Source organism: Glossina fuscipes, unplaced genomic scaffold (genome assembly GCF_014805625.2).
Source record: "Glossina fuscipes isolate IAEA_lab_2018 unplaced genomic scaffold, Yale_Gfus_2 26, whole genome shotgun sequence".
NCBI classification, from domain to species: domain Eukaryota; kingdom Metazoa; phylum Arthropoda; class Insecta; order Diptera; family Glossinidae; genus Glossina; species Glossina fuscipes.
The window spans coordinates 877,437-902,778 of NW_023998421.1; the positions used below are offsets into that span (position 1 = coordinate 877,437).

At 32.2% G+C, this 25,342-nt stretch overlaps 1 protein-coding gene across 1 annotated transcript in view; it reads left to right on the plus strand.

Annotated features, from left to right (window-relative positions):
- Positions 1-356: 356 nt before the first annotated feature.
- The window catches only part of LOC119635239, a 58,218-nt gene continuing 33,232 nt past the window's right edge, over positions 357-25,342 (plus strand). The window contains exons 1-2 of the mRNA XM_038029920.1: positions 357-1,568; positions 9,718-12,687. Coding sequence (XP_037885848.1) covers positions 9,946-12,687 — 2,742 coding nt within the window. The 5' untranslated portion in view covers positions 357-1,568; positions 9,718-9,945. The remainder of the gene's footprint in view (positions 1,569-9,717; positions 12,688-25,342) is intronic.

Here is a 25,342-nt window from a genome sequence, read left to right on the forward strand (position 1 = left end):
TAGGAACATTGTTGCTTTGCGTTTATCATCATCATCATCATCATCATCCCAAATCGGGTATAGAAATAAAATTCCCTGTATTTTCTTATGAGATACATAGAGAGAGAGAGAGAGAGAGATAGAGAAGAATAAAAGCTTTTTCTTTCTTTCTAAGGAAAAGTCGAAAACGAAATGCAGCATCCATGTAAAATGCTGCAAGGATATAAAAGGAAATCTATAGAAAACAGTTACCGAGCGACTTTGAAGTAAAACAGTTCATAAAGCGGAAAATCAAAAGCTTTAAAAATAATTAATAAATAATTTATGATGTTTTAAGAAAAATTTATGAAAAGAAAAATTAATTGTTTAGATATGCTTTCAGATATATATAACAAATGATAAAAAACTCAGATCGCAATGCTTAAGCTTTATTCAGAAAGAAACAAAAGTGATTCATGCAAGTCAAGGATAACATAAAGCAATAATAAGGCATAGCGGTCGGCATGATGTCATGTTTTATTTGCTTTAAGCAAAAATCTATGGATTTTCTTGTCACAGCTATAACAATAAATATAAGGAATCAACAAAAATAAAAGTCAATTTGATAATACAAATCAAAAATTAAAACATTGCTTCAAAGTCTATAATAACATCTGTTAACGCTTGTTGTTGCTTATAAAATAGACCGAGTTCGTGGTTAATGCAAAAAAAAAAAAAGTAAAAGTTGACGAAGAAGATGTTAATATAGGAAATAAACAAATGAATAAAAACTAAACAAAAAAATAAAATAAAAAGATAAAAATATTCAATTAAATAACATCTGGATGAATACAAATTAAGCGTAGATGAATTATAAAATGAAAAAATACAACTAAAACTTGAAAAAAAAATTATTTAAATATAGATAAATAATAAAATAAAAGGAAAATATTTTAAAATTGCTATTATAAATTAATCCAAGTTTGCTTCAATTTTTTGAAGAAGTTTATTTCGGCTTAACATTACGAAATCGAAGACAATAACAACTTCAAATATTGTTCGAATTACTCAAGGGCACCGGCAGTGCAGTGATTTCATTTGAGAAGCCATCAAAGTTTGCTTGTGTGAGTTTGAGTCCGTCATAGCTGTCTATACACAATCACTTTTAACCCCTTTGGGGGTCGATTTTTTCTATACATTTATATGCGTGTGTGTGTGTGTGTGTATGTGTGTACGTATGTATGTATATTTATTAAGTTAGAGGGAAGCGAGAGTTTTGCTTTTTAATGTAAACCAAACGAGCTGTAACAGATTTAAAGTATATTTTGCCGGGCAACAACAACGCACATGTACATATAGTATCTTAGGCAGCCCCAAAAACAAAAACAACGAGATAAAACAACAACAACAACATAAACATTAAAAACAACAACATCCAAACAACAAAAGCAACATACAGCCATCACTACCACAAAAGACCGACCTCAGATCTGGTGTTGCGGCAGCACTCAGCGTCATCAACGGCAACAGCAACTACGGCGACATTGTCGTTGGCTGTTTGCATTCTTTCATGCTTTTTTACGATTTTACCCATAAAATTGAAATAAAATGTAAGTTCATGAGGAACTTAGTGTTTGGTATACATGAATTTCCTTTCTTTTTTTTTTTTTTGTTTTCTGTTTTCCCTTTGCTTGCATAGAGTTTTTGTTTTTTTTTTTTTTTGCGGTTTGGCATTGCAATGAGATTCAACCATGAATTTTTTGTATTTCTATGTTAGTTTGTGTCGTTGGCGTTATGTCGAGGGCTTGGTATCCTTTCTTTTTTTCTTTTTGGTCTTTTGAAAATGTCATGAGTAACACAAAGTAGTTTTTCTTTTCAACTTTATTTCACTTTTTTGTAGTTTTCATGTAGAAAAATTTTTATATATATTATCAAAAAGAAAAACTTTAAACTACTCATATTTACCGTCGACGAGAACTATGACAACATTTGTGGTTTAAAATTATGTTTTCTAGTGTTTCTCTTTTTTCTGCCTTATATCCTTGACAGTCTAGTGTGTATGATTACAAGTTTTGCAAGCGAAATAAGAAGAAAATTATATATTATATATAGAAACATTTTTTTATATATATTTTTTTTATTTTCTTTTCCCTTTCTTTTTATATTTTCAATATACGAAGTTTATCTTAACATATCTTATGCATGAAGTTTTCAAGTGGATCTTATTTTGGTGCATTTACGTTTCATCTGAATCTCTTCATACTTCTTTCTTTGCTTACACTTGTATGCGTTCACATACCCCTACAACCACACATATGAGCTTTAGTTAGGAAATGTTTTCTCAAGATATTTAATTTTCTATTTAAAATTTGTTTTTCTATATTATTATTTTTTTTTTTTTTTACTTTTTAATTATATTTCAATTGTACTTCATTAAAAGCTTCATGATTGTCTCAGGTCCTTTGATGAATTAATTGTTTATTCAAAACTTTTGACTTTTCCTTCGTTTCTTATATCCCACATCACTTATGGTACAAGGGTATATTAAGTTTGTGCGGACGTTCGCCACACCCAGAAAGATAGAAGACAGATTCATCTTTTGTTATATCTATGTCTGGCTCCGCGATCTGTTTTGGTTTCTTCTCTTCAATCTGTAGGACACAATTTTTGAGATATGTTGATGGAATTTAGTGAACCGACGCGTTATTGGACATGGTATGAATCAGATCATTTTTTCGATCATTTCCTTTATAACAACTTATTTTGAGAACTCGTTATAACTGGAGCGGTGTAAGGGATTTAAATGTTGACCATAAACCACTACAGTGCTTTCATTTATTATTTACAAATATATAAAATTAAATTTTCAGGTAAACTTTTCACATAACTTTTTATAAATATAATTCTTATTTAATTTTAATTAACAAATTTTGAATTGTTTACTTATTGCTTAACAACAACGTATGTTAAGCATATGTAATTTAAAAGAGCATATGCATCGTTGCGCCGACAAGTGTAGACGCGTGCGATGTAGGAGAACGCAAAGAGCAGAGAAAGGAAAAATTCTCGCTTCAATTTTTTATAACATCTAAAATGGATTGAGTCTAATAATAATGTTAACGTTATCTAGTCGCGAAATGGTTCTTACGTATTTGAGTAGAAAGTGAAGAAATGAACTGCATACATGAATGTTCCTCGTTTGATGAATAAACATTTTATAGAAAGTATCTAATATCTTCAAACTTTATAACCACGCGTTACGTGCATATACAGCGTGTCAGAGAGTAACAGTTTTCAAGCGTTTACCTTGAAATGCATTGCGTATTGTCTAATTCATCAGTGAATGAGTAAACTTTTATTCATTGATGTAACAGTCATTCTTAACCGTAATTAAGTAAATTTCAAGCAGACTTTTTATAATTTCAGAAATTTGTAACCGTTATAGAGCAAAATATATTTATATATTATACTATCAAAGTCATATCCAACTTTTTGCAAGTGTTTGCAGTACAAAGTCCTCACCATTTTCACATACACGATTTTTAATAATTCAAATAATCGTAGTGAAAAGATATGGAAAATTTTGTACAAAAAAAAAATGTCATTAGTTAACTTATTTTCACTGTAATAGAATCGAGTATGTCGGCTACTTATTCGTTGGACTTGGCCAGAAAAGAATTCCCGATCCAATAATTCGACCTTATTCACGAACATAGAGTTATACAATTAGTCCAATCTTTCCGCTAATTTTGCAATGATTTTTTACAGTACGATTTTTGGAGAGACTGAAAATATGCTTCTATATTTCAATGATTCAAATCTTTTCCCCTGGAGCATCTCCATAATATTTGCCAAATTCTTTTCGACAAAAGTTTAATCAAAATAACAAAAGCGTCGCCAAAAGCTTGACGCTTTCTAAAAACTACATGAATTCTTTTGACAAAGATCCTCCAATAACTTTCATTCTTCTCGCTCGAATTTTTTATATTATCTTTATAATGTTATAGTGTTACCAAAGTCTTTAGTCATCAAAAACTCGAACGCACTTGAACCCATGACCATTGAATTGTTAACGTGGATCATTAGCCTACTTGGCTACTCAAGCGGATTGTTTTTACATTAACATTCTCGTCTACTACTAAAAAATTGAATATATTTCCGATAGCTTAATTTAAAGGGTTTTTATTACTAACAGAGAGATCTTTTTTAAGACAAAAACTAAACTTTTATATTCAAATATACGCCAATGATGATTTACCAGCTAAAGGTACGTAAATGAAATAAACTAATAAAGCGACATTCAAAATGCATAGCATATTTTCGGACAAAAATATTGGAATGTTTAAATTTAGAGCTTAGCTTTTGCCTGTGTTTTCTAATTAAAAGAACTTAAATTTATTTTATTGCTTTAACTTAATCTTAATATGTGGTTGAAGTCAACAACAGATATTGGGGAATCAACAAAATATGTATATAAATGTTTGACTCGCTAGAAATTTCGAAACGATTAAGAAAAACCTTACCTCTTTTGTTAAGGGTAGACATAGTGCGGGGCCTAATTCGATCTGGAAGTCTAAGATAGGTAGTCAAATGAATGAAGCCAACGTCCTGGCTTGGTTTTGGGAGCTATGCTGAAGGAAGAAAGCGTGAATGCCTATAATAACGTAAGTTATATTAAAGAACGGTCGAGTTTTTGGAATTGATTGTTAAAGCTGTAAAATGTGGGGGACCATGAAAAGTCGGGGGCGGTAAATGAGACGACGGAAGATCGAATATCTTTCTCGTACATCATTATAGCTCCAATGCGATGCTCGTGTGTATAATTTTATTAAAAGTTACATTTTTTGGCAAAATGTACATAACTAAATTGTATCTAGAATTCACTCTGAGCTTTAAATGAGAGTGAATAACGCTCCCATAAATATTGCTACAGAAATGGTAAAAATTAGACAATGAAAATTTACAACGCACATGATAAGATATAGATTGGATTCCTTAGTTCAGCAATATTAACCTAAGAGCGAAATGATGATAATGCGGCAGCTCTAAGACTTCGCTAGAGATGAAAGGGAGTGAGATCACTTTCAATGCAAAGCAATCCAAGAAAATGGAGCAATTTTCATATTCGATTTTTAATAAAGTAGTCGTTAAAGATTCACTCTTAAAGTAAATAGATTTTTTTTTCTTTTGCTTTAAAAACTAATTAATATTAAATTAAAGTGGCCTGCATAATTAGCATAATTAGACAAAAGTGACGCATTTAAAAATAAAAAAAAAAAGTTTGAATTATATCACAAAGCAAAAGAAAAAATAAATAAATAAAAATAAATAAATGAAACCACTAAATAATTCCCCATATATTTAAATAAACGCAACTTTGCGGTTAGAAAAGTACGGAAGGAAATGAAATTGCGCAGAGCATATGGTTGGTTAAGTGAAAAGAAAATGTGGAATGTTTTTAAAATATTTCAATTTATATGAAAATGTTTTTATAATAATATTTTATTTACAAAAGAAGAAAAAAAAAAAATGATAAATAAATAATAGCGAAACCAAAGTACAGACACGCTATTTATCATTGAACAATCCAATGCAATGCAATGCAATTTGGGGCGTTTCGTCCTCGTTTTTTTTTTTTTTTTTTTTTTTTTTTTTTTTTTTTTTTTTTTTTTTTGGTTTTTCAACATGAAAGCTGCAAGCAAACCAATCTAAAACTCACGGTTTTATATAAAATTTGTTGAAATAATTTGCGTACAACGTCCTATACAAACATTTATACGGATGCGGGCGTGTGTATGTGTGAACTTAAATATTTAATGTGTAAATAATTGCACAAAATTACAAATGCTCGTTCACATGACATTGAATAAATGTATGTAGTTTGGTGTTATGGTGTGATATGCTCGCACATTCGGGAATGAGACGGGTGAGGCCAAAACTGAAACCCCAACGAAAACCATAGAATTTAATGAATGATTGTGGCCGAGTTACAGTGAAAGCACATATAAATTTATGTACGCATATATATATATATATATATATATATACATACAATGAAATCGTAATAGTTGATTTGATTTATGATTACCACAAAGAACATAAATAATTGCTATTGAATTTGCTGTTATTGTTGCATAAGTAATAACTATTGCATTTACGTATCTTGGTCCATTGTTATTCTTCTTCTTTCTCTTATTAATAAGTTATTGTCAAGCATTAAACCATCTTCACTTAAACACTTAAACAATTAATATCGGATTTTATTAAGAAAATTAATGGAAAATAAAAATATTTACCGCTTAGACAACCATTACATGCGTATCTACTCTCCTAGACATATCAAAGTCTGTTCATGTTAAGCCTCTTGCTTTTCATTTTTAATAGTCAATCAAAATCAAGGACCTTTAAATCTCTTCGCGGAAGAGGGATCAATTAGATTTCTAATTTCACGTGCAACATCTGTCTAAACTTTTCCCATATAAACAAGTTCATGATTCCATATACTTTGTATGTTTAAGTCACACCTACGACTGTGGTCTGTGCGTCTGTCAGGTGTATATTGCTCTAGGATTCCTTCACGTACTAGATTAAATTTAACAATAAACTGTCTAGTTTAGGACAACAAATAATCTTAACATAATTACAAATTTAAAGAACAAACAAGTAAACATTTTAAGATATTTTTGTGAACAACTCAGGCTAAACCCTTATTAATCGAAAATTTGGTAAAAATATTGCATTGATGAAAATCTTCTTAAGCTATGCGAGCTAAACTTGCATTGCCATCACTGCGACTGCTTTTTATACCAACCGCTGTAAGATGGGGGTGTGCCCGTTTTGTTTTTTTTTTTTTTTTCATAATTTATGTTACACTCAAAAGAAAGAAAGAAAGAGACCCTATAAAGTATATATATTTCCTGATCAGCATGAAATTCTGAATTGATTTAAACATGTCTGCCCGTCTGTGTGCCTGTGTAATATGTGTTGTTGGCACTCTTCTGGTCGCAGAAATGAAGATATCGACTACAAATTTGGTAGAAACACTGAAAGATCTTGCGTGCAGGTTGGTATTGAAAGTGGGCCAAATCGCTCAGAAGCGCGCAGCAAAGCGTTAGCTACACTCCTAAAATGAAGATATATTATCTGGCTAAAAATGGGTTCACTTTAAAATGACTATGGTAGACGTTGCGATTACTTTTCTCTTAATAATACCAGCGATACGTATATCAAATAGAAGAAGTTGGAATGCGAAAAGCATAGTGGTGGGTATGCGAGATTCGGCCCACGCCGAATATAATTTTTTTTACTTGTTTTTACTTCATTTACTTTTTTTCTTGCTTAAGCACATTTGATATTCATCGATGCATGTAAAATATTATTTGATTTTTTGTTTTAGTTTTTTTACTTACGCTATTGTGCACTTGCATTATTGATTTCACACTGTGATTATTTAATCATTGTTTGTGGTTATGGCAAAAATCCAATGCTTTTACTTAATCTAGTTTATCGTTGTCAGCTCATGTATTACGTTCTTATTTTATATGCTTTCTACACACACAAAATTGCACTCAATTGATTTTTATTATTATTTTCAAGATTGTCTTAATAAACGTTATACGAAATTTATGTATGGAAACTAAACTATGCTTATATTACATTCTCTTATTATATGCTACAACTCTTGTTGTAGAGGTTATATTAAAGCTTGAGCAGGCTTATGTAACACTGAGATAGACTCAGCTAGAGTCTAAGCTTGTCTGTTCGCTTTTCTGTAAGATGTCTGCTCGAATATATTTTTATGTTCAATCCGGTCGCAAACTGTGAGATACAAAACATTCACTTGCTTTCGACCAAGAAAGAACGTTATTGAAAATCGTTCGGAATGAACCACTTTTTCGACTACTCGACACATATATACGCATACATTTCAAAGGCTTCCATCTGCATTGATTTTGTTGTAAGACTTAACAAATAAGTTAGATTCACTATTAATATGTTAATTTATAACACTATAAATTTATTATTCTATCGCTTTAAGTATGGAGTTTGTAATCGTGTTTACATTGCTTGCACAAATATTAAGGTTTCCTTGCATTTAGTCTTTTTTGAATTCGGTCAGTAAATACATAAGTCGTTAATGCACTTACCATAATCTGATTTAACTTATTTTCCACTTTTTTTTTTGTTGTTATAGGCAATTTTAACTTCCCTTGCCTTTTATTAGTGGAATGATGGAATTAATGAAGTATTATTTATACCATCTAAGTATATTGTTATAATAATTGTAATGCAACTGTGTGACTATTAGTAGCAGTTGAGTTCTCTTTTGTGATATATAGAAATAAAAAAATAAATATCGGCAGACATCATTCTGTTTTCTGACCTCTTTGTTCTGGTGTTATCAGTATAGTTCACGACCTACTAACACGAGTCCTCGTTCTTTAATCGCCACGTACGCTGTGGATGTCTACTATACCCCTACTGATCTTCTCACTTTTATACACTTCTCCCCTTTCCCCCCACTACTTAACATCTTAACCGAACCTGCCTACATGTAAATAAAATCAACAATTATTATGGAGCAAGTTTATCTTCGTACAAGTTAATAAATGATAATTAAATTTCCATAAGTGCACGAACTGTAAAGTGCAACGACATTACATTTCCAAGTCAAAATTTTCAACAGTAGACTGTCCCAACTATTTTCCTTGTATACTTCTCCTACGGTGTATAAATTATAATTCTCTACTTCACCTATCGCATTCTTTGATGATTTGAGAATTTGACTCTTCCATACTTGCCTTGATGGCAAAATATAATACTTTATCTGCAATATGTTAAACTTTCTAAAACAATTTAAACTTTTAAACTTTATCTTAAGCTTGGCTTTCTAAAATTTCGTTAAACTCTTCCAAAATCATTTATACGGTCTACAATAGTGGCTGATTTTTAAGGAAAGTCCGTTACGAATTCGTGCAGCAATCATCTCTCTCTTTTGTTACCTTGCGGTATTTGTTGTACAAGGGTGTATTAACTTGCTCCACATGTGTGCAATATCTAGAAAGACTTCAGAGAGATCCACCTTTTATTATAGTAATCGGTCTAAGTTTGTTTGATTGTCTGTCTGTCCGTCCTACTTTCTTATTTCTATGAAATATGGTACACCGACGCGTTTTGACCCAGGAAGAACGCTATTGAGAATGCTTCGGATTGGATCACTTTCTAATATAACGCCTGGACTTCTAATATAACGCTAATAAACGTCTTTATACAAATAACTGTGCTAAGCGAGTTGGTGTGGGATGGAACGCGGCGGACTATATTGTTTTCACCTGTTTTTAGCTTATAATTGTAATGGTAACTTAATTATTAAAAATAAATAAATAAATAAATACTAAATAAAATTATTATCCTAAACTTTCAATTATCGAAACTAGTATTATTTAGTTTTCTCTTTTTGTTTTTTTTTTTTGTTTTGTATTAGTTTCAATTTAAATTTTTAGTTAATTTGCATGTCAACAGTAAATGGCCGCAAACTAACTTTATAATCCAATTGACTTAAATAAAATTTTAATACATTTTATTTAAATTAATGTTAGTTTTGTCTTGTGTTATGTTAGCTAACGGAATGCAAACAACGATAACACATCACAAAGCAAACAACTAATTAAAGCTATTAATAAAACATTAAAATACAACCATTTGTTATTTTGTAATACTTCGCTTATACCTATCTCTCTTTCCTTTCAATACTTGCAGTGTAAAAACTATAAAATGCAACAAATAGTAACGAGATTACTATGGAAAAATGAATAAATTGAGAATAGCCACAAAAACACTAATAACAAGCATTTCTGGCGGTAAATAAAATAAAAATAAAAAAGAAAATCGTATTAAATTGAAAAAAAAGGAAAATCTAAAGAGCAAAAAACACGACCGGGAAAAAAATTGTAGGTGAAAAAGAGAAAATAGAAAAAATATATTGTAATGAGTAAAACGTTAGTAACAATGGCTAAAATATGGATACTTTCAATAGCAATTGCTGTAATGGTTATTATCGAACAAACAACAGTAACAGCAACGACTACGTCAACAACGTCAGCAGTTGAAATAACGGAAACTAAAACAACATCATTATTAGCGACATCATCATCTGAGACACTGCACGACGACGAGAAATCTGATGCTATAAATAGAGCGCAAGCATTACCCGCAAAACAAGAGGAAGCAACGACTTTAAAAAGCATAGACAATGCGGAAAATCAATATAAACAAAATTTAAAATTTAATATTACAGAGACCACAACACCATTACCACCACTTTCCCCGCAGTACTCTACAGCGAAAGTAGCTGCTTTGGCATCTTCGAATAACCCAGAAACACTACACACAAGCGCAGCTACCGTCATTACGTCACAGACTTTTATTCCCTCTTCGTTGCCTTTCGTTGCAACGATTTCTAGTAATTTCGATTATCAGCGTATTGAGGAGGAGAGTAGTCATTCTGATGACGATTCGGAGAAAAAAATAGGAAATCAACATGAATATGAACAACAAACAAAAATCAAAAATGCTAAACACATAAACAAATCGTTAGAAAGTAAACCACGAGAACTAAGTGAAAAACTCAATGTGAATAAAGCAAAGCCAGCAGTAAATGGTTTTCATGGAAGGCAAGATGAAGACTTCAATAAGCATGTAACAAAAAGTATCGAACATGCTACTGCTCGTTTCCCTCTAGAGCAGAACATAGGAAGACAATTGACAACTGAACTACCTAAGGCAACGGAAGGGAATATGCATGCTATCGAAAAAGAAAGTGCAAAAAACTTCGTCACTAATAATGCCATAGTAACACCGAAAACAATACAAATCTTATATGAAACCAATGAAGAAAAAGCGGAAGAGAATCCAATGACAGTGAACGACAGGTATAGCATAAAATTAACGGAAATTGTAACTGATGCTTATAAAATACCATCCAGTGAAACACTAACCAGTGGTTTAAAGTCTTTTGCAAGCGAAAGTGCTGAACATAAGGCAATTGAAGCATTTGAGCCCTTAATACAAGATACCAATGAAAAGCTGCTCAGAGAACGTACCGTATATACGCCGAAACATGAACTTCAAGTTAAACAACCAAAGAAAAATGATATGAAAATAACAAAGCCAACAACAAACGATGACTGGCAACAGAATCTTTTACCGAATGAATTGGAGGATGTAAGAGAAGATACCAATAAAGACCAGCAGCATTATATAAATTGGAGCCCATATCTGCTGCATCCGGCTACTGCAGTCAACGATTTTACTGGGAAATTATTGGCAGAACAAGATGGCGTCATAACTGAAATTGAACAAAAATTCCGCTTAAATGAGTTTGTGGCCGATACGGCAAATGCAAAGGAGAACAGCAATGCAAACGCCATCACTACTACAGCAGGAATTTTAAAAGAGTCGACATCACCAGCTAAAAATGCAAAGGAAACTTTTACGGCAACTAAGCCCTTACAAATACCACATCAAACATTTACCGTAAATCGTGAGATACCATTTGCAACTACGACTATTACCCAAGCTTACCAGCACAATAATGGCCATGACAAAGGCCAGTTTATTGAGAAACGAGTAAAGAAAAGTTTTGATTTTCCCTTGCATCGAGCGGCCAGCGATGCTACTCATACACAGCACTTTGATTTTGCTAATACGAAATTCAGTAATGGCGATACAACCATCATCAACCATGCCGGCAACACTAATGAACCCAATTTACCGCAACATAATAATGGCGGCATACATCACGAACATAATAGCATTGCCAGCAGTGGGATTGGTGTTGGTGACGAAGTCGAGTTGGCGAAGCGACCTCAGCCGGAATTTTCTACCACAAAGTTTTACAATAGCAAAGAATTATACAATGAAATGTTACAACACAAAAGCCAGCAGAATTTAAACACCAATAACAATAAAGAAATGTACAAAACTACCGAGAAACCGAATTTGGAAGAGTCCATTAAGTCATCGTTAAGTTTAAATAGTTTTGCTGTTCTCCATTCATCGAAATTAGCAAAAATCGATAGCAAGCAAGAACAGCAATCGCAATCGGAGGATCTACATAATCCTTGGGCCTTTAAAAAAGCGCCACTCAAGACTATACAACCTATAGAAAGAAAAGAAATTATTCCCTCAGCTCGTACTGTACCCTCAAGCACTGTAAAGCCACAAAATTCTTGGCAAAAAGCCAAATTAATAATTAAATCCTTAGCAGCTTTCAAAGCTATTACCAACAACACAAACGATCAAGCTACACTTGAATCTTACGAAACATCTGTACCCAGCCTTCATGGGATTCAAAAAAACGTTCATACGACAACTATTGCAGTAACGACCGAAGCAAATAAACTCGTCTCTAAGCTAAAAACGTTAAATTTAAAAGGCTTGAAAAACTTAAATGACGATGAGACTGCATCGTTTAATATAACCGCTAAGCCGTCAGCAGTAATCACCACAATCAACGGTACTGTCAGCATCAGCTCCAAACCATATATGGAAACAAAAGCAGAGATAACTAATCCTACAAAATCGACTTCAAAGCCAATCGCTCGTCCACGCATTCTAAGCCCTCTGCAAGAAAAAATCAATTCACTTGAATGCAATATACAAATCCTGCCGCAGAATTCACATTTATGGCGTGGCAACGAAACGCATGAATTACTTTTACCCATAATGGTAAGTAACCTACAATACACATAAAAGAAGATACATGCATATCAATCTGTCTATACGTTTGTTCACGGATTAAAACCCTCCATGTTTAGTATAATATGAACATTTCATGTTCTTAGTTTTTCTGTTATTTCCCCCCCTCCCCCCTTCAGCCTATTGTCTCTGGTATTCATTCACTTTGCTTCCTATGAAATTTTTCCTACTTACGTACGTTCACGTGTTACGTTGGGGCTGCGTGTGTAACTGCATAGCATACAATTCCGTTTTCCAAGTCTTTTCTTTTTTAATTTGCTTTATATTCAATGTCTCTTCACAGGCTCGCAACCCAACCTTAACCGCCTTACATTGCAACAAAGGGACATGTTATGTTAGACATAAAGTATGCCTATATATACATATCTATATATATATATATATCTATCTATACACATGTGTATTTGCACATTTCCGTGACTCATTGTTGTTCATGTTATTTCCTTTCGTCGCACATCGTATTATTGCACAAACAAATCATTCCGTTCTTCTACCTACACGTAAACGTAAATGAATTTCCCTTCGAAGGTTGCGCGGCAAGATAAGCATTTTAATAGTTGTGTAATGTAGCAGACAATTAAATTTTCTAAGATCTTTTCAACTAGAAATTATTTCTTTAATATTTTAAAAGTTTTCGTCGCATTCTATGCGTAAAGATGTACCAAACTTTATCGAATCGTTTCTAATCTTTAGAGTAAATTTTATATGTGTTTTTATTTTGGCGAAATTGAAAAGCAAAAATGAAACCTGATTTAGATATTCTTGGTTCAAATGTACTTTTGAAAATGAAATTAGAAGTGGCCTTGAATCGCATGCAATCGAATTACAACATAATGCGAAGAATCTGAAAGGAAAGGAAAATTTCATCAACAATCTACGATTGATAGCAGAGGATACTTTGGTCTAGCTTGGGTGCTCAGTGTGCAAATGTTCTTAATTGCACATCTATTTAGTTCAATAAATATTCGGAATTTCCCTTATTATTAAAAAAAAATAAAATTTATCGACTACCTATGCCGAAAGCGTTTCTTTCTTTGGCTTCTTTTATTACTGAAGCAAAGATTCTTTGATAGAAGAACAAATTCTTTTACTACTATAGTTTACTAATCATAACAATCGTATTCTACGTGATTTGACTTCTTCCCAAAGAACGTGATTCTCATATAGAAAGTCTTATGCCAATTAAATTCATATTTAACAAGGTGCCCAGTTTGCATTCTGCTTTATATTCAAAGCTTGAATATGTAAATAAATTAATTAAGTGCCATGTGGGATACGATAATAACAATCATTGTTCAGAAAATGGATACTATTGAAAATCATTCATGAAGGAAAAATAAAAAAAAAGAGCATAAATAAGCAAAGCTGTGAAACAGCTGTGAATGTAATTGCGTAGGAATAATGGGGATGAAAACTTTCACAGTAATGAACACTCGAAATAGAAATAGGAACACAAACAATTCGTGCTGGTCACCTTTCCCAGAGAAATAACAATATAGGCAAGAACGAAGAATACATTTTCAAAGATACTTATACGCCACGTACCTAAATAAACCACAAAAATTTTCTTTCATACACCATTTGAAATGTGTTTGATCTCAATGACTTCAGGCATTTTCGTGATGCTAACAAACATCACGCGAGAAATCAAGATTTCCTTATATGAGAAATACCCATGTTAATCACCAAAAAATGTGAAATTACCTTGAAATTCATGGACCAACTTTTCTGCTTTTTACTACATTCGAGATTGAGAAGGAAAAAATACCCACGGCAGAATATAGAAAAAAAAGAAAGATGGTTGTATAAAAATATTATTTACGTGAAATTGTCGAAAATGCCAGAGACGTAAGTTGTGTGTGTTAGATGGTCACAGTTCCCCTCCCTTTTTCCTATTTTTTATACGCATCACCGAACAGTGAATTATATTCATTTTAACCCACAAGGATACACTCCATGACATACACACTTTTTTTTCCAACACCAAATTATAAATCAATTCAAGCATATTCGTGTGGCTGTCTTTCTGTCCGCCCCTAATGTCCGTTGTAACGATTGTTTGGGTCGCAAAAACGCAGGCATAGCCTGCAAATTTCCATATACAGGCTCGTATTAAAATTAGGCGCAATCGCTTAAAGGATACGTCCATAGTATAACATCACTTGAAACCAGCTCTGTTGTCAAATATAAAAAAAATGATAAAAAATATAAATAAAATATAAATAGTTTTTTGACCGTTACATATAGACCGCGTCAGGCATATCGATAAAGATCTGGGCATATATTCTTCTACTAGTTGTAGCACTTGAACAAAAATGTAAAAAATCGGCAGCGGTTAAGGCAAAAAATTAAAACTTTTCAAAAACTGCTACTAAAAAAAAAAATGCCTTTTCGAATATCCTAATATTACAATTACTGTTGTTTTCGTAAGCGATGATTTTTCACTTTTCGAACGTAGTTAAATTTAAAACCAAGAAGTCTACCGAACGAATGGCAAGCAATACATATTTCTACTTAACATAAGTAGTAAAGTTTTGCCATGCTTTCAACATGATTTTCGAGTTGATGATTTTTGATTATTTTGTGTTTGATTTTAAATTTCTTCACTTTTATATAGCTTATATTAAGTTTAACAAGAGCTTATATCTTGCAACAAAATTCGCACTTAACGTATGTTCAAAGATTTTCTGTCACTTTATGTAATGTCGTTCAATATGGCAGTTTGTAATAAATATTTTTAATTTAATTTCTATTAATCCAAGTCCCTCTTCCTAATCTTCGCGGTTCTTTAACAAAAAAATTTTCCTTAATGGATTGGATTCTCCATTCATCAAAAATCGACTTCAAGGCATTTTTTAAAAAAATATCTTGTCAAGCCGAGTGATCATATAAATCCCTTGGCAAAATCTCTTCTAAACGAATCCAATGGGATAAGAAGCTCGAAGAGGCATTGTATAATGGATGTTTCATTTAGAAGTTAATTCTTTTTTTTTTTCCTTAAATTGTGTTAATGAGTTTTCCAAATGTGTATACAAATACACACAGTGTTATATTGCTTCCATTGGCGCGCAATAACGTTTGCTATCTTTCTCATCTTGCTATAACGTTTACTTGTTAACTTTTTGAATATAGGAAAAAAAATTTAATTTCAAGATAAATCTACCGAATGACAAATATCGGAAGGAAAATAATCAGAAGGAAAGTAATCAGCAATAATGTTTTTTTCCTAACTATCATAGGCTACCTTATAATTTCATTTTCAATATATAGTTAACCAAGCGTTCGCTTACCCATAATTTTTTTTTGACTTATTCAGGATGAAATTTCCTCTTTTTTAAATGAGTTACGTTGAGATGTCTTTTAATCTGAAATATTTGCGAAAAAACATTTGAAGTTTGGAGTTAAAATTTTGAAAGAACTTTGCTATTCAATGGTCTTTGGCGTTCTATATTGAGTAACACTAAGTGGGATGGCATCAGATTGGATCGACGGAATTTAAAGATGGCTTTTCGCTGTACAACTTTATAGAGACAATTTTGTTTTTCATCAATCCTATTAAGAGCTAGATTAGTACGTAGAATTTGCTGCAATTTTGTAGCGTTACTACGAAAAAAAAAATCAAGAATGCTGGCCACGTCCGGAATAAAATTTATAATATATACAGTTAAAATTCTGCGTGTAAATGGCTTTCTCGGTACCGTTTCGGAAATTCCAAAGTCAAAGATACAACTCGTCCTAGTCGATCGCTTATTGGAAAAGTAAAAGAAAAACTAACTACAGGCGAACACAGGAGACTAAGCAGCCATGACCACAGTAACGAATTAAATATCCATGACAATTTAGTCTTAAAACATTTGCGTAAAGGTTTATATATAAGAAATTTGAAGAGATCTGAATTGTTGATGAAACATTTATTTTATCGAATTTTTATTAGCGAATCGCTGTTGAAATGCAAGGCAAACGATTCTATTTTGAAATAAAAGCTTTTGGGTATTTTTTGATGAAAATAATCTTCTATGGCATTTAATGATTGGCTTTATTTCACTTTAGCTGAACCACACTTCAAAACACTTAATGGAAATCTCACGTCTTATATTATACTCAATAGATATGTCCGCATAATTTGCAAATCTCTCCATCTTTTTTTATAATGAAATTACGAAAAATTTGAATTTTTTTTTAGATAATTTATGACCACTTCTCTGTTCAATATCTGAAGAAATCGTACAATAAATTATAAGAAACATATTTAAGGAAAATGTTTTGTGAGTAATTTATAACCAAAAAATATTTAGTCTTTTTTAGGCCAAATGAACTTCATGCATACTGATATATAAAAGTTATAAGCAAAATCATAATTCAATCCTGATAAATGGTAAGATATCCACATATTAGTTTCGAATATACTTAGACGGCACCTTGCAATGATTTAGGCCCAATACCTTTTTTCTGTACGGTATCTTGAATTCTATATGACGATGAAAATTTTTCTCGAAAAGTGTACGTCTTTTCTAGCAATTTCATGTGTTTAAGTCTCCATTCATTCTAAATATTGAAAAATTTAAAAGAGCGTTAAAATTCGCCAGCCAATATTCCGAAACTCTTCATTCAACGAACCAAATCCTTTAAGCCGCAATAAAAAAATGAAAAAATAAAATTGAAACTCAACAACTAAAAGCAAAATGCTGTGTAACCATCAGTTACCCTTGAATTTCAAAGTATTTTATGTTTATATATGTGAAGTTTTATGTAAATGCAGTTTAGCACAAAATACAAAAAAAAAAAACAAAAAAAAAATATAGTGCTTTTAATACTTGAAAAATATATATGTGTAGACAAATGCACACTTACATGCACACATGCACGCAAGGACTAACATTTGAAAAAGTCAGAATTACTTTTAACAGTAGTTTAGTGCATATTATTATTATTTTCTCCTTTAACCACACATATGAACTTATGTGAGTGAAAGTGCCAGGAAATATACATATATTAAAGACAGGAAACCCTCTTACAAAAGAGAAGACGCATTCGTGTAAAATCCTATATCGTGCGAAATCGTTTTACACGAGCCCGCACTATGAGCCAGTACAAAAAGCACGAGTGAAATTCCAAAAGTTATTGAAAGTTCTTTTTTCCTTAAATTCCGTATAAGAAGCTCTATTTTTAAATTCCATATAAGTTACGTCATTTGTACACAACCTTTAATAATCTTCTTAGTCAGCGCTATGTGCAACTAAAGGAGAACGTTCGTTTTTTTGAACAATATTATCTTCAGTTTCTCGGCTTTTTGTGCACATCCTGCCCTTTCCAAAAAAATTTGTAAGTTTCTTCCCTTACGACGTCGTTGTAAATTTCACTATATGGTGACAACCAACTTTGCAGCGATTCGACCACATATTCTATTCCAACGGCATCTACATGCTAAACACGAATGCCATTATCGCGTTACAAAGGGGCCGTGTTATCGTAGAGCTACCCTTGCTACGGAACAGTTTTCTTTCTTGTTAGGGTGTAGGGGTGTTGCAGATTACAGTGTTGTGCGATGGTTATCTGCACATACGTTTGCTAACTTATATGCTTATTTTTTACCATTTGATGCTTGGAAGGTTTTTAGTTGGCGCTTACAACCAAATGGCGTATTAGTTTTGTTACTTTGTGTCTGACAAAAAGAAAAACGGTTTAGGGACAATATGAAGTGAACAAACGCTGTTAATTAACGTAAGATACTGAATCATATTTCCTTTTTATTTTTGTTGGTTTATCAAGGAAGAGAGAGAGAGAGAGAGAGAGAGAGAGAGAGAAATAAATAAACGTAATTAGGAACCCAAGAAGAAGGCAAGTTGCCTGCGCAAACACTAAAAGAAGGCTTTGAAAAAGATAGACCAGGCTCAATTCGCTTTTTAATGACGAACTCGTTTGTTGCACAGTTACCAAAATCTTTCGTTTATATTCCGGACAGGCAAGTAGGTTACGACGCCTACGTAGACATTTGGTGTATCCGATACGAAGCCTCCGACTGGTATGAGAAATAAATGCAAGTGGTTCTCTTATTCTACTGCTCAAGTCAAAACTAGTGGCTTTAAAAACAAAAATTTTTGTGCTTAGTTTGCAGATATAATAGACTAAGAAGACTTTTTCATTTAAATTGTGCGGGTTTGCCACTAGCCGCTTTATATTTCTTATTGTTCTTGGATAGAAAGAATCGAAACACGATAATCGAAGAAAACTTTGTATTACAATTTTTTTTACTACAGCAATATAATTAATTTTCGTCGTTACCCTGTTTATACCTTGCATCACTTGCGGCACAAGGGTATGTTAAATTTGAACGTATGTATGTGCCACCCAAAACAACTTGAGTTATACCCACCTATTATGGTATCGATCAGTTTGGAATCAAAGTTTGAATTGATTTAAGCTTGTCTGTCCCTCTGTCTGTCTGTTCTTCTTTTGTTCAGCCTACAGGCCGCAATTTTTGAGGAGTTTTTGGTGGAGTTCTGTACATGTAAGTGCTTTGGCTGTTGAAAATGGATCGAGCACTTCCCGCTCACTGCATGAATTACTGTATGGTGAGTAGAGGAAGAGAACTGATAGAATGCCTCTTTCAAGATTCAAATATAACCCCAGAATTTTTTACGACAACTATTCCACCAATACACATATGTATATTTATACATATTTATACGAAACTAAATGGTATTCATAAACAAGAAAATTATATTCGGGCGTGATCGATTATTTTATATCTTAAAAAGGACCAAAAAAAAAAATGGAGAAGACCTGAATGTTTTCAAAATAAAAATGGAAACTGAAGTAACCAAAAAAAAAAAACATTAGATGGATCGACAGACCGATATGCTCAAATCATCCTCATCCTTCTGTGATCGGTATAAAGGATCTAGATAAGAGAACAGCCTTATAGCTTCTCATCTGACACTGTCGAGACAAAAGCCTGCGCCTATTGACCAACTTGTGAAAAGCAAAATACGAAATCAGATCATCAGGCGTTCAGCGAACACGTAATTGAAAGTTGAAAAGTGTATGTTTCACGCCTCATAAATAGCGAAAGTAACTTGTACATTATTACATACGCTCTCGTCCCTCTGTCTTTTTAAAAATGCAAATTTATTAATGCAAATTAAAGATTTTATGTGAATCGTTCACAAGTCAAAGCAATTTTTATCACATTTTAAGTTTGAGTAAGAGAAGATTGAAGCTATTGTTATTAACGGCTGACAAATTTTTATAAAAGAAAAAAAAAAGATAGTTATATGCGGCTCGGATTCTACCTTCTAAACCTCCTTTTAACGTTTTAACCATGGTTTCAACAAACATACTGAAAGGCAGATCGAGTACATATGCTAACAGTGTGAATAACGGTGCTCCGATTTTTTAATCAAATTGGAGCGATCTTATTAACAAATGTTAAGAATGAGGCTATATCTTTTATGTAGAATATGAATAAGTTGCGAAAGAGACAACTGGTCTTTCGTGGTTATCCAAAAAAAAATCCCACAAGTTGTCATCGTTGTAAAGCAGTTAGAATAGAATATTCCGGGCTACGAAGCTTTTCTTAGCCAACCTTGCTGGGTGCAGCTGAACGTTTTCCTATTGAAAACTCACGATATCATGACTTTTGAATATTGCTTGCATTTTTCATCCCAAGCGTCAATCGTTGTTTGAAGCTTCTTCGCCCAAATTAGGGCGTCATCGGTATTCAGCCTTATCGTCAATGTTACTAGTTCTCCATCTTTGCATCTTTGCGTGTGGTAACGTATACACTGTTCAGCATCCGTAAGGATTTAGGAGCGCTATTCTTCCCCTTAAGCAGGAAAAGTGTAGTATTCCGCGAATAGCTTTCTTTTGGCACAGAACTACAACTATTCAAAGTTCCGCGAAACCGCAATGCGAACGTTTTGAGCTTAACGACAATACTTTTAAAGAAGGTGTTTAGCAGCCTACGGTACTACTTATACTCTTAGAAAGAAGGAAGAGTGATGTGCATATATCTACGACGTTTTCAAGGTCTTCTATGCCTTCTATAAGGGGTTATGTCTTTTATAGGATGAACAAATGTTATTATTATTAATAGAAAAGCAAGGAAATAAATTCTAACACTTGAGTCTTAAAGCACTGGCATCTAAAGCCATCGGCTTTATTAAAAACTCTACCGCACCGAATTGTTAGTCGAGAATGCTTGCCTCAGCAATTAAAAACTTTTGTTTTCAATTATTCAATATATATATCTGATGTTTTTTTTTTTTTATGCTAAATATTGGTTCATACCTTTTTAACTTAAAAATGATTTGAAGTAAATGACCAACTCTGAGTTTTTGTAAAAATTCACATCGAGAACACCAATAATTTTCCATACAAATATGCTTTTATTTCAGCAATAACACGAATCTTGGAATATACGGTTTGCGCTTTATTTAACTAAATCAATGACTTAACTTAACGCCAAATATAAAAGTTCAGTGGGGTTGTGTCGCTAGCTCACATAAGCGTGTCTTCAAATTACGTGATCATTGAATTTGTCTTCAAATAAACTGATTATGGCAAGAAATGCGTGGCGTGTTGTTGAAACCACACGTCGTCCAAACCGAAATCGTCTTATTTATGCAACTACAAATCCGCAATCGTGTTTATGTAGTAGCATTCTGCTGTGGTGACGCCAATATCGTAGTTCATTCACATTTTCATTCATAGCAACGATATTTTTAACAAAATGGTTACGTTCTTGACGGGTTGGATTCTTAATATCACATGTATTACCATTTGATTTGAACTTTTCATTTACATTGCGTATAATAAGCTTTGTAAGTCGATTTTGTCGGTCACAAATTTACTTATTTACGCGCGAATGCCGTCACTATTTGTGTAATAAATTTTGAACAATTTCTGTATGTTTTATGCAACTACATACTTTTTCATTGTGATTTGGCAAACGTTACAAAACACAAATGTGTATTTTGACCGCAATCTGAAGAAAAATATGAATGACATGACGTTTAAATAGTGGACGAATAATTAAAGTTAAGTCTACCAAATAGTGAATGCTACACCGTGAGCCTAGAAAACGACCCCATCATTTTTAAACTTTACTTATCATATGCTGCGGCACGACACGTATCGCTGTCTATTTGTATATCGTATCGCTGTCTATTTGTATATCAACATTGCTGAACTACCCTACCATGCGTACGTTTACATGTCATATTACTCTCATATCTTTATGGCTAAGAAAGTTTTCTTTAATTTTGAAAAGCATTCACTAAAAAGCATCAAAAGGCACCGAATGAAAAGTGAAAAAAATAATATTACACCACAATTTGTTTGTCTCTCTTTCGTTACTAAAGGTAAGGGAAATTGTGATATTCAGTCAAGACGTTTGTAGCACGAAAACAATATGTGCATTCCTGGTGCATATGAAGCTTTAAATCGGTTTTGGAATATCTTTTCGTTCTTTTCTTAATTTATGTGAATGTGTGTTGAATATATTCTTTCAATTGTGAAAATTAAAAGGTCATCTTAAGTATTTGTCGAAAACATTGCAAGTGCATAAAAACAGAATGGTATCGAAAAGTATGGCCAATCGACCAAACGACAAGAGAAAGCAACTCTGCACTCAAAGGCTGAAAAATTGCATTCACGACTCGTTAGGCATAAACGGCAGCAGATGCAGCGATATAACTATATAAGTATTATCTACGGGTGATCCGCATCCACAGCCGGATTTCATTTTCTTACTTCCTTTGTTTGCTTAGTGTTGACAGTTATGTGAAAAGGGCAAAAGGAGAAGTGCAAATGAGAAGCAAAAGGAACATAAACGGTTTTAAATTGATTTTTTAGTTATTTAATGTATGCAAAGCAAAATTGTATGCAAACAAATGCTTAAAAATACCAAAAGCATTACGGAACTTTTTGGTGAACGTATTGAGAAAGGGAAAGAGCAAGCGAAACAAATTAGGTATATTTTTTGAAGATAAGCAAACGTCCCGTACAAAATTCGTGAAAATTGCATAAAAACAATAATGAATTTAATTGAAAATAATTTGGTCCAAAGAACTTTTGGGTAAATAAATTAAATGAGCAAAATTTTAATTAAATCATTTAAACAAATGGTTTTAATGAACATTTATGCCTCGACAAACGTTTAATCGGGTTTTTTAAAAAAAAAAAAAATTTTTTTTAAAATTTTATTCGCGGGCTAATTGTATTAGAGATCGCAACAATTTCATTATATAGCAAGAATGTATATTTGTACTCAAAAATTTTGAAATTTTTTTCACCCATTTAGCAAACATAATAGATATTCTAGAAAGTACTGAACTTATTAACAATAGATGTAGAGTTAACTAATATCGAATTTTTTTGATTGCTGCCATTTTTAGATCTGCTGAACGCTCAATATTATTTAGCCTAATAGATATGCATGAAATTTTATACAAAATAAAGTGAATTATTTTGTATACAAAGTGTGTATAAAAATAAACGAAAGCTCATCTCATAAAACTCATCCATAAAAACATTTTATATGCATTCTGAAATATGTTTTCATGTGTGTGCCTTAAAAAAATGCACTTGAGTGAAAAATGATGTTAATTAAACATCATTCAAAACGCTCCAACAATCAAAAGCTTCAAGAGAAACCCTTAACATACAAAACTATATACACAAATGCAGACATGACATAACGCTTCTTGTCAGTTATGCTTTATTCTGAATTCATTTCAAAATGGATATATTTTTAACTCGTTTGTTTTGCAAAACAGTTTGCACAGAAGAAGCAGAATAAAAAAAAATATAAAAAAAAAATTCTAATTTAAATATTTGTCCAAAATTCAAACACCAAATAAAATCATTTACAATAACGTCTCAAGTTAAGAGTTCGTTAGTCACTAAAAAAAAAAAAATAAGGGCAGTAAGAGAAAAATACACAAAACGTACACACACACACATACACGACACTCAAGAGATAACACTACTATGTTATGGTTCAGTTAAGCAAAAAAAAAAGGAGAAAAAAGAGAAGCCCTTAGCTGAAGGAAACGCATAGCATTTCCTGTATGCTGGATTTGGTATTTGGATGAGTTTAAAGGGAATCCACCACAACTTTATAGAAATTAAAAGCTAGCAAACATATCCTGTTTGGCATTTTTCATTCCTTTTATTTTTCTACCATGAAAATTGCAGATAATATATGTGAAAAGGAAAGAAAAGTATCTACGATTCTAAACGAATTTTCAACATTCTTCAATTCACATAAGGATGGTAACTGGAAACGATTTGGAACCTTTGCTTTAAATTAAATTTCCAATAAGTAAAAAGCCAAAGCCATTTCACATTTTTTTTATTTCTCTTAACAGTTGGTTAGTAATTCATGCCTGTTTCTTTTTTCATACAGTGATCAAATATCAATTTTTTATCTAAATTTTTACTTTACAGAGAAAAGTTCAACTCCTGACCTTGAGAATTGTAAAAAAAATTATCCAAATTTTGCTGATCAAAAATCTATGGGCACACTTTCTTATCCGATTTTTTATATCTCCAAAGTCATAATGTAGTTAATATAACGCCGTTTGTTGATAGTAAGCGTAATAAATTTATTTTGCCAAAAAGTTTCTATAGAAATGTAATCGTATGCACCATAGTTTGTAAACCATATTCACAGTTTATATTGTGAGAAAAAAGAGAATACAAGAATATATCGCGCAACAAAACTAAAGGCATATATATGTGTGTTTCTTTACAAACATACGATGCCGGATAATTCAGTTAACGAACTTTGCAAAATATATTTACTCTGACATGATATAATCTGCACGATTTTATAACGTTTCTTGAACACTTTGAGGACCTAAAATATTTCCTAATGTTTGCCCCCCACATTTAGATTTAAATATAGATGAGTGCTGGTCTACGGTTCTCGTTAACCAGTTCTCGTACGATATAATTGCTTTCGTAACGAGTTTGGCTGCTTCGTTCGCAATATATGCAATGGAATATTTGTAATGTCATCGGTATGTCTATAAGAACAAAACGCAAAAAAAGCGGAAGAAAAGTAATTAAATAAATACACTAATTATAAACTTTGAAAAAGAAATGCACGAAAAATTTACAAGTCATATAAGCAAAGTTTCATCATTTTTTATTTAAATTGCAAACTTCTTCCTCTTTCACAGCTAACTTCATTTTTCCAATTTCTATGTACATGATGTGTCTGTCTTGGCCCATTTGTTAATCCATTTTATGTTTTTCTTCTAAAGTTTTCAACGACTGCGTTTCTATAATGTAGAAATCTTCTGAAGGTACCGAAGATCACGCTATCAAAATACTTACTTAGTCTCCATAATAGTGATCTCATATTTCCACTTTTTGTCATTCACTCAAATTTTGTCGTTAATTATGTATTCATTTATACCTTTTCAAATTTGTTAGCAAAAGCATCAAAAACAATTCGATTTTATTATTTTTTCCAACATTTTGGAGATTTTGAGATTAAATAATCCTTCTATGCCCATTAATTTTGTCAAATATATTGTTCCATAACGAGATTTCACGTTATTTTCCTTTTGCTTTCGAGCTAAACTATGGCATTTTGCGTTCGATATCCGGCAAA